Here is a 14,417-nt window from a genome sequence, read left to right on the forward strand (position 1 = left end):
GCATTCAGGAAACTCCGGTGAAAGGAATGGCGGCAGAGGTCCCACCCTGCAGTGCTCTCTGCGGGCTTGTGGCCTCCGGAAGCTCCTTGGGGACTATGCTGGGGGCTGAACATTGGAAACAACCTTGAGCCTGCCAGACCGTGTGTGACTTGAAATCACGAACCTTACAGACACTTCAGTGGGGGAGTGGAGAGATAGGATGGGGGAGGGGCTGGCAATCTTTACATGATTCCCAGCAATGGGCAGTGACAGTCTGAAGTTCCACCGTTACAGACTGTTGCCACCCATTGTGTGCCAGTCTTCTAGAAACTGATGTCACTGGGGTGCCCACAGCCCCCGCTAGTGCCTCCTCTGTTCTCTGTGACAGTGCCAAAGGCCCCATGCTGGCACCCTCCCCACCGCTCATGCACCACATGATTTGTGTACCAGTCTTCCCACTCCAACTCTGTTCCCCAAAACAGTAGGAGCTGGCACCTGTGCTTTTACTTTGAGAGGCTGGCCGGGCCCTTCCCAAGCCTACCATGCACAGGGGTGGCCTGCATACATGCAGAGTCTGACTGCATGTGTGGGGCACAGGCAGTCAGCATGACCAAGTCTCAAGGGGGGATACGCTGCAGGTGTGGGTGCCTGGTACTCGCTGGGTTATCTGCTGCAGAACAGCTCACAAGTGGCTGCAGTGTGGCATCACCAGTTTGCTGAGTGGACGACAGGCACTGTACGTGGTCGCACCTGCTCAGTGTATCCAGTAGTTTGGGATCATGGCCGGTACTAGGACCCATTGCGGCTGGTTCCCAAGATCACGCAGCACCAGCCTCCCCAGGTGCCCTGCCCCTCCAGCCCTCTCCCTGTCCTCCTGCAGGACCCCATGAAACCCATTACAAAGGCACAAGCATGGCTGTTGGCTCTGCCCACCACTCCCTCACCCTTGACAGAGGTACCGCTTGGTCTGAGCTATATGCTCCTTTGTTCCATGTGCAAGGCTAGCCACTTAGTTGGAGTGAAGTCAGCTTTGCTCCAGGGTCTGAGTGACAGAGAGAGAGTGAGAGGAAAGAGAAGAGAAATTAGAGATTTTCCATTGACTGTTTCTAGGCAGGGCCAGGCTGAAGCCAGGAGATCAGCAAAGGCAGAAGTGCCAACTCCTATCTTGGGGGCACAGACCAGAACATCCTGGTCTCCCACGTGGGTGGCAGAAGCCCAAGCACTTGAACCATCACCTGCTGTCCCTCAGATGCCCTCACAGGGAGCTTTATTGGAAGTAGAGCAGTTAGGACTTGATTCAGCACTGGTGATAGGGATTGTAGATGTTGCAAGTGGTGGTTTAACCCACATCTGGGCACCCCACCTGTACCTTGAGTCCTTAGTCAGCAGCCTCAGAAACAGGAAGGCGGTGCCCTGCGGCTGCCCTGGGTTTTAGTGAACAAGCCTGGAGAGGCCTGGTGGGCTTCACGGAGTGGAGAGGCTAGGCGGGGTGGCCCAGGGTCTGCGTGGCTTGAGCACTGCTTGCAGGCTTCGTGCTCTGTGGTACAATGGCTGAGACTGAGCTGGCATCAAGCAAGCAGGCCGGCAGCAGGAGCCTGGGCTTGGCTGGGGCCCAGCATACTCCCAGCTGCCCCCACCCCCAACTCCTCCACTAATCCCCTTAGAGGCCAGCCTGCTGGCAGAGACCAATCAGATTAGAGCGTGAAGGAGGATTAGCAGTGAGAACATGGGGTCTTGACCTTGGCTTGCCCAGCCTTGGCCGAGGTGGTGTCGGTGGAACGTGGAGGAGAAGGAACGCCCAGGAGTCAGGATGGAGCCCACGTCTGGGAGCAAGCCGGGGTGGTGGTCATGTGGCATCACCAGGATGCTGCGAGGCCCTGTGGAAGTGTCCTGTGTGAGGGGGTACCAGGGAAGTGAGGGGACCTCTGCCTGATTCTGGCCCTAGAGGTCCTAGGAGGGTGGCTTGCTTTTTCTTTCCTTTTAAAAGATTTATTTTTGTTTTTATTGGAAAGTCAGATTTTACAGAGAAAGATCTTCTTTCTGCTATTTCACTCCCCAAATGGCCACAATGGCCAGAGCTGAGCCAATCCAAAGCCAGGAGCTTTTTCTAGGGCTTCCACAAGGGTGCAGGGACCTAAAGACTTGCGTTGTCTTCCACTGCTTTCCCAAGCTACAGGAAGGGAGCTGGATGGGAAGAGGAGCAGCCGGGACATGAACTGGTGTATGAGAGGCTGATGCTTGGCGGTGGACGATTAGCCTGTTGAGCCACAGTGTCAGCCCCGGTGGCTTGTGTGTCTTGGGGTGTCTTGGGGGTTGCACACAGTGGCTTGCTATGGCTGCCAGCAGCCCTGCAGAAGCACCTGAGGATTGATATTCTGGAAGGACATAGGTGAGAATGAGGCATGGTTGATCCAACCAAGCTTGTGCACTCTTCTTTCCCATCCAGCCCTCATCTCATTGAGTCTTCAGCCCTGGATGGGGGACAGAGCAGGAACCAGTCCTCCCAGTATATCCCAGTGGCATGCCCTGTGAGGAACCAGCCTGTCTGGCTGGGGCCCCTGCCTCCCCTGCCTGGTCCCATGGCCTGACTCACTCCTTGCCTTGGCCAGGAAAATGCAGCAGCATGGGAGCAGGGCAATTGAGTTCAATTCTGCTAAGACTGATAGCAGTGGTGCCCCAGGCTGTGGGACAGGTGCCCTTGGGAGGGTGTGACTGGAGGGAGAGGTGAAAGTTATCCAGACCCAATGCTCCCTGATACCTAGGTTTCTGGGTAATTGTAGACTGGCTGGGCCAGAAGGTGCAGCATGGTAGAGGCAGAATGGGGACCTGCACCCCAAGATCTACAGGGTGAGTGCCAATCACTAGGGAAGCAGTGGGGAGAGCACCAGATGCAAGTGGAGGTGTGAAGCTTGGTTTCAAGGCGTTTGGAGAAGATGACAGAAGCATAGGCCAGGGAGGAAGTCAACTGGGGCCAAAATTTGAGAATGGCTTTGTTTGGGTTTGCAATGTGTTGGACAGGCATGTGCAAGGAAGCGTTCTGGCACCCCCTGGTGGGAAACATGGAAACAACCCTCAGAACCTGCGGGAAAGGAATTGAGCTGCATGTTCACGGCAGGACAAAGGCAGCCTTCCGAGCAGAGCAGAGAGTTTAGAAGCTCGTCTGCTGATACTGCATTGTCGTCTTCAGACCCCCAGGTGGTAGGCGTTTGTGTGCCCCTCTAACAAATAGGGAGCCTGGGATGAGAGCTGCACGGGGGCGCCTGGCTGGTGAGGACAGGCACCTCTTCACCTGCTTGCTGCAGTGTGGTCCCTTCCCTGCTCCCTTTGCTGCAGAAAGAGAGAGAGAGAGAGAGAAACCTTCTATCACTGATGCTTTCTCCCAGCCTCCCATAACAGCCAGGACTGCATTGGGCTGGAGCCAGGACTAGGGAACTCAATGCCAGCCTGGTGTGGGAGGCAGGGTCTACACTAGCAGGGAGCTGGGACTCTGCATAACACCTGAAGTGGGAGCCAATCCAGGCGACCTGACAGAGCATGCAGGGGTCCTAGCTGGCATCGTCACTACCAGGTTCAGCTTCCCCTCCCACTATCCCTCCCCAGCGGGCCATATTTTCCTGAGATTTCTGTTTTCTGGCTGAAGGGCTAGTCTCTCCTGGGGTCAACAGTGGGCTCTGCTTCCAGCCGTGGACTGGCTGGCCATGTGGGGCCAGCGCCACACCTGGCATGGGACCCTCTTCGTCAGGTGTTTAAGCGGTGATGCTGGCATCTCATCTGCCTGCAGGGGTTGCGTCATTCTCCAGCAGGGTACAGTGCTCCCTAGGAGGTGTTAGATCCCAACCCTCAGGGCTGTTCCATCCTGTCATGGCCACCTGCCACCTGCTATCCCCGGCCCTGTCTTGTGCCCTGCCCCCTGCTGTCTGCCTTCCTCTCCCTCCCTTCCTTTGCACCCGGCTGAATTGCTGTTCCTGACTTGTGCTTGGATGTGATGCTATTGTAAGAAACAGACACTCAAGCTCCATTAATTATATGGACCTGACTTTATTGATTAGGCCACATTCAGTTTTTTATGGAGACTCCTGGGATAGCTCTTGTCTCATCAGAGTGCCAAAACAGCTGAACCCCAGAGGCACAGATGCTTTTAAATTCACACAAATACAAGGGGACCTTGAATGTGCATGGAAAATAGAATGAAAAGATAAGTTTATTTTGGTAAAAAGACCTTTTTTAAAAAAGATTTGTTTGTTTGAAAGGCAGTGCTACAGAGATAGGGAGAGTCAGAAGAGAGAAAGAGGGACAGAGATCCTCAAACTGCTGGTTCATTCCTCAGGGGGCTGGGCCAAACTGAAACTGGGAACCAGGAGCTGCATCCAGGTCTCCCACGCGGGATCAAGGACCCAAGCACTTAGGCCACCTTCCTGGTCGGAAGTGGAGCAGCAAGGACAAGAACCGGTGTTCATCTGGGATACGGGTGCCACAGGCAGTGTCTTAGTACTATATGCCACAACGTCCACCCCTATAAATTTGCATTTTAATTCCATTCTTCCCATAGACTTCTGCAACCTTTTGCACTATGAAAACTGTTGACCAGTCTTTTGCATGCTGGCAGGTGCACGAGTCACGTGATGCCTGCTTCCTAGGCCACCATTGATTTTTTTTCTCTTCTGCCCCATTTTCACATCTGCTCCTCTGCTGTCTGTGGATCCCCGTAAGCCACCTCAAAGCCTTTTTGTAACAAGGCTGGGTCTCAATCGATAAACCAATCAACAGCAAGGAAAAAGCCTTCCTTGCGGGGCTGTGGTGAGGATGAAATGGAATAATGGATGTGAATGCCGGCCCAGAGCTCCTGGGGGACGTGGCTGAGGGCCACACTGCTAGCTTGGCTCACGCCAGGTCCCTCTGCACATCCCCCATCCTTATGTGGCCCCCTGCCTGCCACTGGGACACCAACCTTCCCCACACTAATCTTTTCCCTACTAATGGCGCACCTGTCCCCCTCATTCCCTGTGTGCGTCTCCCAGAGAAAGTGCTAGCACTTGGCCCCACCTGTACACTGGGAATCCCAGATGCCCTGAGGAGCTGGGTGCCTTGCTGGGTGTGGTCCATTCCATTGGTGTGGCTGTCCCATGACATGTGCTGGGAGCCACCAATGGGTCACCCTCCTGGATGCCTTCTTACTGCATCATCATGTGGAGTCAGGGAGGAAAAAAACAGGTGCCCCGGAGCCCCTTTGTAGGCCTCCACCCTCGGCCTTGATGGTGGCATGTCACACTGGGAGTTTGGGGGTTCCCAGACCACACAGACATTCCATCCACTGCAGTGTGTCTGGAAGCAGTTGTGGTGGTGGTTGGCTCACCTGGTGATGTCATCTCCTTGGCCCAGGGCACATGGTACTGGGGAGGAAGCATAAGGGCTACTCTGGGGCCCAATGAGGTACAGGGCTCCCGGGTCGGGCCAGTCGGTCTGGGCTGGACAGCATGTCTGAGCCAGGCTCTGGGGTGGGTGGCACAGGTCCCTACCCTGCCCAGCCTCAGGGCAGCTGCTGAGTACCTAGGCTTCTGACTTGGTCACCTGAACCCCCAGGCTAGCCAATGCACTGGACCTGGGCACCTGGGCTCCTGCCTTGGCCCCCCAGGCCAGCTGCCAGCCAATGCAAAGGGCCTGATCAAGTTCTGGAGCCCCTGGCACCTGCGGGCTGGGCACCTAGAAGGAATCCTTTAACTGCTCTGGGCCTCTTTTTCTATCTCTGTGAATTAGAATTATTGTCATTCTTGCCCCATGAGATTAGCAGGAGGGGCTGTGCCAGCCTGAGAATGGAGCCAGGGGAGAGGTGTGTGTGGGTCCCTGTGGCTGCCAGGGAAACAGCTGAGAGAGAGTGGAGAGGTGGGGCAATGGCAGGGCCAGTCCTCTCAGGAAAGTTGTGGAAGCATCTGGTGTTTGTGGACACCCTGCAGTGCTCCCTCCCTGGAGACAGGATATGAATTGGGAGGTGGGGAGCAGGGGGAGCAATGAAGTCCCCCTGGAACAGCAGCTACTCTACCCCATGCCAGGAAGAAGTGGGGCATTTGTCCATCAGTCCCACCAATGTTCCCTCACCCCCAGACTCTGGGTGAGCATCGCTGCCTGGGGTCCCCAGGAACCCCTTTACCCCAAGAAGAGGAGGTGGCCAAGACCCAGCGTCCCCACTCCACGCCAGCCCCACTCATTTATTTCTTCATCCCATCAGGAAATGCTAACCCAGCCAGCTGCCAGCCAATGGCAGGCGGCATTGCGGGGGGGCCCAGGCTGGCACGGTGACCTCTGCTATCCCTGCTCCCGAGCCTCCCATGCCACCCTGGCCTCAGGCAGGATCCCCTTTCTGAGCTGTTTTCCTCCGGCTTTGCCCCACCAGGGATCTGAGTGAGAATGCCATCCAGTCCATCCCCAGGAAGGCTTTTCGGGGCGCCACCGACCTCAAGAACCTGTGAGTATAGTCCTGGGTTGGAAAGTGAGGTGCAGGGGCTCTGGGACCACCTCGGCCGTGTCCTTGGGGCTCTCGCTGTGTCATGTGATCCCAATCATGGTTGAGGAGCTGACCCAGACTATGAAGTGGCTGTGCCAGTGTGGGCTTCTGGAGGGAGCAGGCAGCCCCTTCCACCATGAGAGCACAGCAGGTGGGTGGGAGTGGTGTCTGGGCTGACCAGTGTCACGACCCAGGGTGGGGGTGCACAGTGGGCGGCCCTGGGCTTTCTCCAGTTACCTGTTGTATGCTGCAGGTTGGTCCACCTCACTGAGCCTTGACATACCATCCTGGAGAATGTGGGTAATAGGGTCTCTCCCGTGGGCTTGTCCTGAGGTCTAAATGACGTGTGCAAGTACACATACTTTGTCAAGTGTCATTGAGATGTGTTGGTTTATTACTGTCATTCACTTTGGGCCCAGGCATAGCACCTCCCTGTGGACAGTTGGGATGGCAAACACCTGGCATGCTTGCCACGTCCCCTTTGCCGTGTCTGTGGCAGACTTCAGTAATCAGCCACCGTGTTCTTGCTCATAGCCTTCGTTTACTCGGATGTTATTCTGTGGCATTATGGCTGAAGGCTGTTGGCAAGCCCCTCTGCCACCTCTCCTTTGTCATATACTGTCATTCCGAGCTGCTGGCACTTTCTGGGTGGTCACCAGGGTGGTGGGGAGGTGAAGCTCCCTGGAGGACTCTAGCCTTCTCTCATTTCCATTCTGAAGACAGGAACAAGTGTAAGCTTTTGTTTTCCTGATTGGGACAAATCTCCATCTAGATTAAGGGTACCTAAGTGAGGGGGCAGTGTAAGGAGCTCGCACATGGCTGCAGGGTCCTGAGCACATGAGCCACGCTTTGCTGCCTCCCAGGCACATTAGAAGGGCGCTGGATCGGAAGTGGAGCAGCCAGAGCTTTGACACAAGCTGCATGGGTCCCAAGTGGTGGGCTAACCTGCAGCAGAAAGGCCGACTGCCTCTTTTACCTAAACGGAATTTGGGGTCAACACGTTGGGACATCCTGTGCTAGGCACTACCCTGTGTCCTCTGCCAACTTCTGTTGCTTCACAGACAGCTGGACAAGAACCAGATCAGCTGCATTGAGGAAGGGGCCTTCCGGGCTCTCAGAGGGCTGGAGGTGCTGTAAGTAAAAGAGGAGAGGGGTGAGGGAGGGGAGGGGAATGACAGGGAAAGGGAGAAGAAAGGGGAGAGGCATGGGGAGCCCAAAGGGGCAGGGAAGATGGGAAGGGCCAGAGAGCCTGAGGTACCTGGAGGAGGGGCGGGAGTGAGAGAAAGGGCATGGAAAGCCCAGAGGGGCGTAGGGAGCCCCTAGGCAGTGGCCTGGGTAGCTCTGGGACAGGACACGGACTCAGAGACCTGCCCTGCCGAGTTGCCTCCAAGGATGAAGGGTCACAGGTCATGGAGTCCTGCCTGCATCCCCTCTTCCAGGACCCTGAACAACAACAACATCACCACCATCCCCGTGTCCAGCTTCAACCACATGCCCAAGCTGCGGACCTTGTGAGATCACCTTGCAGCAGGGGAGGGGTGGAGGCGCTTGCCTGGGGTATCCCGGGGAGGGAAGAAGGACATGAGAAGCAAGCTGCAGGAGGGTTTGAGTCAGGGGGCCTGGGGCAGTGGCTATCTCAGGGGGACAGGGGCAGGGAGGGGAAGCTGTGCGTGGAGCATGGGCTGGGGGGGTGGGGGACTGGGCGTGGCCCGGAGTGCTGGGCCTCCTGCCTGTGGCTGGGTTGCCTCTGTTGACCTGGGGGTGAGCTCCTTGCGGGCAGTGAGGTCCCTGTCTCTTTCCTCCTGCAGCCGCCTGCACTCCAACCACCTGTTCTGTGACTGCCACTTGGCCTGGCTCTCTCAGTGGCTGAGGCAGCGGCCCAGCATAGGACTGTTCACCCAGTGCGCCGGCCCTGCCAGCCTGCGTGGCCTCAACGTGGCCGAGGTCCAGAAGAGCGAATTCAGCTGCTCAGGTGGATATGGGCCCCTGCTGGGCTCCCAGCGGCCCCTGGCCTCCTGCCTGCTCATGGCCACCACAACTAGCAGTAACCCTGGTCTAGCCATCCCCTCCTGCCTTCCCCCACTGCCTGCTCCCCTCCCCTAGCCTCTTCTCTCCCATTCCCTGACTTTTTACTCTCACCCAATGCCTCTCACATTTGCTTCTGGCTGCTTGCCCCCTCCCTGACTCACCCCTGTGCTTTAACAACTCACGGAACAGAATGGGAGGGCCTCTGACCTTTGGCCCTGGAACCTGTGCCCCTTCTGCTGCCCGTTGGGGTCCTGTGAGCCACTCCTGACCTATCACTCACTTCCCCTGCAGCCCCTTCCTGGTCCAGATGACAGCCAGAGCTCTGCAAGTGCTGGGGTGGGGCTTGGACTTGCCTGGCCCCACTCTCCCTGCTTCAGGCAGGTGTCTGTGCCCAGCCTCACGGGCTGCCCTGTGGAGCCCATGGAGCCTTCTCTGCCCCACACATGAGATCCCCTAGAGTGTGTAGGCTGTGTGGGCATGTGGGCTCACATGTCTGTATGCTGGTCATGGGCTTGGCACTGCATCTGCAGTGCGATTGGTCAGTTGAACAGGGTGGGGGTTGCTGAGTGAAGGAGCAGTCCTCAGACTTGCCTTGGAGGACTGAGGGGCTGATGTCCTAGCCCATGAACCCTGCTCTGGTGCAGCTCAGTTCAGATTCGAGTTCAACAAATGCCTGGCCATCACCTGCTGTGTGCCAGACAGGCAAAGTCACTGAGAGCCCAGCATCTCTTCTTTCCCATTTTCTGGTTTATTCTCACCCAGAGAAACAGCCCCGTGTACCTTGTCTCCACCTGTGTCTCTGTCTATGGAGGGCAGTGCCAGTGCAGGACACTCTGAAATCACAGCCCCCTGTGTCCACAGGCCAGGGGGAGGCAGGACGTGTGCCTGCCTGCACCCTCTCCTCTGGCTCCTGCCCGGCCATGTGCACCTGCAGCAATGGCATTGTGGACTGCCGCGGCAAAGGCCTCACCGCCATCCCTGCCAACCTCCCCGAGTCCATGACGGAGCTGTGAGTAGAACAGGGCAGGTGCTGGGGGCGGGGTTCAGGGAAGAGCTGGGGCAGGCGCCACCCAGGGCTTGTCCCTGGCCTGGCAGCAACAAGCGGCAAAGATTCAGCATGCCGTTGCTGGGGTGATCATTCTGCCCTAGGCTGGTCCTTGTGGTCCATTTTCTGCCTCCCCATCCCAGGGTGTGCCTTCTAAACCCTGAACACTGAGCATCTTCTGGGGCCCCTCTCAGCTGCAGGGATCTGGGCTAATGGTGCATCCCTGTGGCAGCTGCCTCAGGCCTCAGCCTCCAGGAGAGGCGAGAGGGGCTGAGGGCTCCACTGACCTGGGCCCTGGGCTTCTCTGTACCTTCTCTTCACAGCCGCCTGGAGCTCAATGGCATCAAGTCCATCCCACCGGGGGCCTTCTCTCCCTACAGAAAGCTGCGAAGGATGTGAGTGCTCCCTGGCGCCTGGGCAGGAGAACCAGGCCTCCCCTGGGGCCAGAGAGGGCTGGGGGCTGCATGGGACACTTGCCAAGCAGGGTGATGGACAGGATGAAACCAATGGCCCTTCAGCTTCCTTGGGTTCAAAGCCTTGCCCTTGGCCTGCCCTTGGCCTGCTGCAGCTAGCCATCCCCTACCTGCTCTCTTACAGAGACCTGAGCAACAATCACATTGCAGAGATGGCGCCCGACGCCTTCCAGGGCCTCCGCTCCCTGAACTCACTGTGAGTGGCAGCGCCTGGGTGGGGCACACAGCCCTGCCATCTTGCCCTTTGCAGTCTGTTTTGGGTGTGGGGCGGGGGGCTGTGAGGGTGGTATCTGTCAATCACTGAAGCATGGGGCAGCATGGGCTTCCCTGTGACCCTTCCTCACACCCCCGGGTCCACCAAGCCCCTTCCTCTCTGTGCTCCCATGTGGAGAGTGTGCACCTTGGGTGAGGCTGTTTGTGGTTTGTGAGTAGCCCCACCTCGCCCCCTGGCAGCACAGGACATGGGTTTGATGCAGGTGGGAGGCCGGGCAAGTACAGCTGAAGGGAGCTGCCTCCCCAGGAGCAGTCCAGGAAGACAGCAGCTCGGCATGTTCTATGTGTGGCCTCTCTCAGGAGAGAGCATTCCCTGCCTGGTCTTCTCTTTCCCCCTGTATTTCTCTGGACCTAGGCTAATTCGTCCTGCCCCAGGGGCCTTCACATTTCTGCAGTCTGCTTTGCTTCCTGGAGCAGATTACCGGCCTGAGGTTTCCCCCAGGTCCCCTCTGCAGGCTTCCGCAGCAGCATTGGGGTGTGCAGGCCAGGGAGCCGGCTTCTGCAAGAGCTGGCAGGCTACCTGGGTACCTTCTGGAGGCCAGACTCCCTTTCTGGAGATACTCTACTGCCATCTGCTGGCACGTCACTGTAACAAACATACAAAGACTGTTGAGCCTGGTGCCAAGGCCACGTGCGGAGTGATGCCAGGCTTGATGGCTTGCCTCTCACCTCCCCCCTCTCTATTGTTTTTCCTCCAGGGTCCTCTATGGGAACAAGATCACAGACCTCCCCCGTGGGGTGTTCGCAGGCCTGTACACCCTCCAGCTCCTGTAAGGGCCTGTCTGTGGGTGTCTGTGAAGGGAGAGGGGGGAACCCATGGAGGAAGCAGCATTCCTCTGGCCCACCTGCCCATGCCTCCCTGGGGTATGGACTCATTTGAGGCTAGGAGTAAGGGAGGAAGACAGGGCTGGAAGGGCTGGCAGGCTACAGGTTCTGCAGAGCTCAGAGCTGGGGACAGGCCCCTGGGAAGTGGGGCAGTGTGTGGGGGGGTGTGGCAGGGGACATGCACACTTGCTTCCTTTCACCTCTACAAAGTGGGAGCATGCAGACCATGACCCCCAGGGCACCCCAGGGGGGTTAACCGCACTGTTGCATTTCTGCCTCCTGGGGAACCTCATGGAACCCTGGGAATGAGGAGAGACCCCAGAAATGCCTTTGGAAGTAGCTTTGCTCTGTGCTTTGCCCTCTTGGACCCCACAGCTCCCTAAAGGACAGAAGATGGACTGATGTCCTTATGTGCAGAACAGGCTGTTGGAGTCCCCAGAAGTGGGTGACAGAGGGCCATGCCCCTGGCCTGCTCCCTGGGCTGTGCTGAGCATGCCCCGGCCTGGGAGGGAGCCCAGCCCTGTGGCTGTGCCCTCACTGCCCTGCCCTGGCTCTGTCTGCAGCCTCTTGAATGCCAACAAGATCAACTGCATCCGGCCCGATGCCTTCCAGGACCTGCAGAGCCTGTCACTGCTCTCCCTGTACGACAATAAGATCCAGAGTCTTGCCAAGGGTACCTTCGCCTCACTGCGGGCCATCCAGACGCTGTGAGTGGCCCCTTACTGGCCTCCTTGCAAGCCTCTAAGTGGGAAGGCTCTAGCAGGTGGCCTGCAGGGTGGGAAACGTCCAGTCCATGGGTCATGGAAGACCCATGTCATCATCTTGGGTGGCCCTACCAAGGCAACCGCAGGCAGGACTCAAGACACAATAATATATCTGCAGCTGGCTAATTTCTAAGTAAATAAATAACCAACTGGCCATTGGCAGAAAAAGGGTTCCCCATACCTGGTCCAGCAGGGGAGGGGACAGTGGCCCTGGTCCAGGCAGCTACTCTGCCACTAGGGATCTCTTACAGAGTAAAGTTACAGACTCAAGGCTATGCAATCTTGGGTTCAAATCCCAGCCCTGCCTCGTGTTGGCTAGGCAGCCCTGGGCCATCTTCGTGGCATTATTGGCGTTACTGTATGATTAAAGGGAATGTTTGTATGAACATAGCTTGTGCTAAAATGCTTGCTCAGCTAGTAATAACAGTAGGAATAATAGCTATGGTAATAATTTAGCTGTGAAGTCTAAGACACCTGTTGTTTTCATGTGGACAGCTCAGAAACTAAGATGCATGCAATAATTGGTCACTTCAGTGGCGGCATTTTGTCCTCTCTTGAGAGATCATAAAAAATACTAGTACCACTTGGGATCGATCGGGCCAAATCAGAATATAGCAATGGTGGTTTTGAGTTAAAAGCCAGAGAATAATAACTCATATAATTGTGCTCTTTGGTTGTGGAGAGCTACGGGCTTCTGTGTGCTGGCACAGCAAGCCCCCAGCTTTAGCTTCTGGCTTGCCCACTGCATCCAAGACCCCTCTCTTCCATGCCTCTCAGAGTATTCTACAACAAATCCCAGACACCACTTGTCACCTGTCCAGACTTCACATGGATCTCTAAAAGGAGGTGTTAGCAGCACAACCACAGATCCTTACTACATCTCAAAACACAACTGCTGATTTTTTCAATTTCCAAGTTGTACAGTTTTAATAGTTTGAGTCAGGATCAAGGCCTGTGCAGTATAGTTCTTGATGGATACCAGCAGACAACTCCCCTGCATCATTGTGGACTTTTTTAAAAAAGATGTATGTATTTGAAAATCAGAGTTACAGTGAGATGGAAGGAGAGAGAGAGAGAAATCTTCCACCCTCTGGTTCATGCCCCAAATGGCATAATGGTCAGGGTTAGGCTAGCCTTAAGTCAGGAGCCAGGAACTTCTGGGTCTCTCATGTGGGTGCAGAGTCCCAAAACTTTGGGCCAAACTCTCCTCTTTCCCAGGCCATGAATGGGAGCTGGATCAGAAGTGGAGCAGCCGGGGCATGAATCAGAACCCCTTTGGGTGCTCGAGGCTTAGCCTATCGCGCCATAGTGCCTACCCTATTACTGATGTCCAGCTGTACTCACCATCCCCTTTCCCCACATCCTTTTTTATAAGATGTTGCTTCCTGGCCTACTTGAGTGGTTCCCTGCAGTCTGGGCTTGCCTGACTCACCCCCCTTTCACATGCTCTTGTGCCTCTGTGTCCTGATAGACCAAAAATTCGATCTAGGAGTTGGTCGGCTTCAGGACTAATCGACTGGTTAGTTGATTCAATGAGTAGATGGATAGATGGTTGGATAGATGATTTTGACAAGTTGGTGGAACTGTATCCTTGCTTTGGGAGCTACATTAGGCCCAAGGCCTCTCCCTTCTTGTGATAAAAAGCTGTTGGGACCGGAGTTTGGTGCTGCGGCTAAGATTCCCACATCCCATGTCAGAGTGCCTGGGTTCAAGTCCCAGCTGCCTGTGAATGTGCCTTGTTAGGGGCAGCAGTGATGGTCACTCAGGTGGGAGACCCAGACTGAATCACCTGCCCCGTCTTCAGCCTGACCCCCTCCCCAGATGTTGTGGATATTTGGGGAATGAATCAACAGTTGTGAGATCTTTCTCATTGTGCTGCTTCTCTGTCTCTCCATCTTGGAAGTAAATAAAAATTATAGCGAAAACAAGCAGCCTTTGGCTCCGTACTCTGATCATGTGATGTAGCATAGGCCCTGTGGTGTGACAGTGGAGTCTCACACTGCACCTGCAGCTGATGGCGCTGCTGCCCTTTGCTTCAGAAAGAAGCCCTCCTCTTGTAGCTGGGATGCTCCCATGTGAGGAATCTGTCCACCTGCTCCATGTTTAAACAGAGCCACTGCTCTGCTTCATGTCTCTACTCCTGAGCTGCAGTTTGCTGGCCACTCATGTACATCTGGCATTAATGCCACTGGCATCCCTGCTACTGTCTGCTGGGCAGCATTCCTCATCAAATGACACTTGTGTGGGATGTGCAACAGGTGCCTGCAGGTGTAATAGAAATAGCTCCTGGTCCCTGGGGCCCTGCATGCAGCAGGATGTGGGCCACACAAGCACACTCATTAGAGCCCCACGTGTATGCCTGCAGCCTCGCTCCTGCTGATTAACTTGCAGCTGAGGATGGGGAGCAAGAAGATGGAACCCCACAGGGAAAGCTTGCCAAGGGTTTATAATGAGAAGTAGCAGGAAGACTCAGGCGAGGTGGGTGGGCTTAGGCAGCTGTAGTCAGCCTGACAGGTGGCATGGCTAGGGTC

General features: G+C 56.1%; 1 protein-coding gene across 2 annotated transcripts in view; it reads left to right on the plus strand.

The window, feature by feature from the left end:
* Positions 1-14,417, plus strand: part of SLIT1 (slit guidance ligand 1) — a 122,631-nt gene that overhangs the window by 74,121 nt on the left and 34,093 nt on the right. For both annotated transcript variants that reach the window (XM_040992382.1, XM_040992383.1), the window contains exons 5-13: positions 6,368-6,439; positions 7,540-7,611; positions 7,918-7,989; positions 8,287-8,450; positions 9,368-9,515; positions 9,875-9,946; positions 10,149-10,220; positions 10,996-11,067; positions 11,686-11,829. In XM_040992382.1, coding sequence (XP_040848316.1) covers positions 6,368-6,439; positions 7,540-7,611; positions 7,918-7,989; positions 8,287-8,450; positions 9,368-9,515; positions 9,875-9,946; positions 10,149-10,220; positions 10,996-11,067; positions 11,686-11,829 — 888 coding nt within the window. The remainder of the gene's footprint in view (positions 1-6,367; positions 6,440-7,539; positions 7,612-7,917; positions 7,990-8,286; positions 8,451-9,367; positions 9,516-9,874; positions 9,947-10,148; positions 10,221-10,995; positions 11,068-11,685; positions 11,830-14,417) is intronic.

The sequence above is a fragment of the Ochotona curzoniae genome, unplaced genomic scaffold (assembly GCF_017591425.1).
Source record: "Ochotona curzoniae isolate NIBS_2020 unplaced genomic scaffold, NIBS_Ocur_1.0 contig_66, whole genome shotgun sequence".
Classification (NCBI taxonomy): domain Eukaryota; kingdom Metazoa; phylum Chordata; class Mammalia; order Lagomorpha; family Ochotonidae; genus Ochotona; species Ochotona curzoniae.